Consider the following 2137-nt stretch of genomic DNA (forward strand, 5'->3'; position numbering starts at 1 on the left):
TGGATGCCAGGAACTCCCAGGCCAGTCTTTGCAAATCCCCCAAAACTGAAACAATGGTTGCGTGTTTAATTTGTTGGAATTATATTCAACCATTCCAGATTTATCCCTAAGCACTGCTCCACCCTTTGTGGGACGGGGTTTGGAGGGCACAGCTCTACCCTGGGCACCCCCTGTGGCAGAATGCCATCCATCAAACCCCATTTCCCTAGGATTTTTTTCCTTTTCTCCTCCCWCCCCGAGCAGATGGACGCTGTTCGGACCCCGGGACTCGCGGAGTTTCCCTTCCCAGGCCAAGCGTCACTCGGAGGGGACCTTCAGCAGCGACTTCACGCGGTACCTGGACAGGATGAAGGCCAAGGACTTTGTACATTGGCTCATCAACGCCAAGAGGTGCCGGGAGCGGAGACAGGGGCGGGATTGGGATTGGAAACACCTCCCACCACCCTAATCCTGATCCAAAGGGAGCCTACAGAGAGCTGGAGAGGGATCTGGGACAGGGATGGATGGGATTTTGGGCAGGAATTCCTCCCTGTGAGGGTGGGGAGGGGTTGGGATGGATTTCCTGGAGAAATTGTGGCTGCCCCTGGAATTCTGAAATGTCCCAGGCCATGTTGGAGCACTCTGGGATGGTGTAGGATGTCCTCCCATGACAATGTGTGGACCATTTGAGCTCTGAGATCCCTCCCAACCCAAACCATCCCGCAATTCCATGAAATCTCCGGTGCCAAGTCTGGGTGGGAGGGATGGAAACTCCCTTTCCCTGACACAGAATGGCTCCTGGGGATTCTCTGCTGCCTCATAATGAGGTCAGGGAAACTGAGGCATTTGGGGTGGGATTGGAGCTTTGGGGTGGGATTGGAGTTTTGGGGTGGGCAGGAGCCGTTTCATCCTCTCCGTGATTTGTTCTCCCATTTTCCTCTTCATTCCAGCATCGCCTCGCTGGGATCATTGCCATTCCCGGTGATTTTTCCCATTTCAGCCATTCCCAATGGGTGGCTCCTCCTCTCTGCCCTATCCCACTCCTGATTTCAGTGGGGTTTTCCATTCCCTGAAGCTCTTTGGGGTTTGTTTTTAAGGTACAACTAACGGCAAACCCAAGCAGCAGCATTCCAGCGCTCAGAATGCCGAATCAGCCCTGCTCCAGCTGGGATCGGGAATTCCTCGGGATGGATTTGTCACTCACAGCTCCTCGGCCCCTCCTGTGCCCCCCAAATGCCTCCCCCTAAAATCCTCCCCCACGGATCACCCCTCCCTCGAATTTGGGTTCCTCCCGCCTCCTTTTCCCTGTGGTTTTTCCTAAATTCCAATAAAAATTTTGCTCAATCCCGCAGTCGGTTCCTGATATCTCCAACTTTTCCCAGACCCCGTTGGGATCCTGCGCAACCCCAGGGGATTTTCAGCCTCTGACCCCCATTTTTCCCTCAGTGCCTCATTTTTCTCTCAATTCCTCAAATTTCGGGTAAAAGGAAAGCAGGATGTGCCCAACTGACCCCACAGACAAAGCCAAAAGAAACTGGGGAGAAATTTAGGAAAAACTCTGCAGGAATTCTCTTTTTGGTGTTAAAATTATTGCAATTAAATCCGGATCCAAAGAACCTCCTTGGACTTAATTTAGTTCTGATTAATTACAGGGCAAATGGGCCCMAAAAAAGCCCAGAAAGGGAAAGGGAACAGCTCTGGATGAGAAATTTCACCTTTCCAGGGCATTCCTGGAGTCCCAGAACAGCCAGGGATGGCACTCAGCTCCCACTGAGAAATAAATGAAATTAAACGAAATTAAATAAAAAAATACATAACTTAAAAACAAAATTATTCTATTTTAAAAATTATTTTAAAGTCAAGCAATTTGGAAAAAATAAGAATAGAGTCATYAGAAAATACTTTTAAAATAGAGTGCTTCAAAATTGAAATAATTTGAAAATAAAAGAAGATAAAAACAGAATAATTTTAAAATAGAATAATTTTTAAATAGAGTTGTCTAAAACCAGAAAAAAATTAAAAACAGATTTAAAATAGGGTAATTTTAAAAAGAATAATTTTTCAATAAACTATTTTTAAAACAATTTTAAAGTAAAATAAACTAAAAATTTATTAATTTTAAAATAATAAAATTCAATAAAATAAATTAAAAGAATTT

The 2137-nt window shown here is 45.4% G+C and overlaps 1 protein-coding gene across 1 annotated transcript in view; it reads left to right on the plus strand.

Annotated features, from left to right (window-relative positions):
- The window catches only part of LOC130587085 (pro-glucagon-like), a 2303-nt gene extending 1855 nt beyond the window's left edge, over positions 1-448 (plus strand). The window contains exon 2 of the mRNA XM_057388039.1: positions 244-448. Coding sequence (XP_057244022.1) covers positions 244-448 — 205 coding nt within the window. The remainder of the gene's footprint in view (positions 1-243) is intronic.
- Positions 449-2137: the final 1689 nt, after the last annotated feature.

Source organism: Malurus melanocephalus, unplaced genomic scaffold (genome assembly GCF_030028575.1).
Source record: "Malurus melanocephalus ecotype Western Australia unplaced genomic scaffold, MMel_1.1 scaffold_1514, whole genome shotgun sequence".
NCBI classification, from domain to species: Eukaryota; Metazoa; Chordata; class Aves; order Passeriformes; family Maluridae; genus Malurus; species Malurus melanocephalus.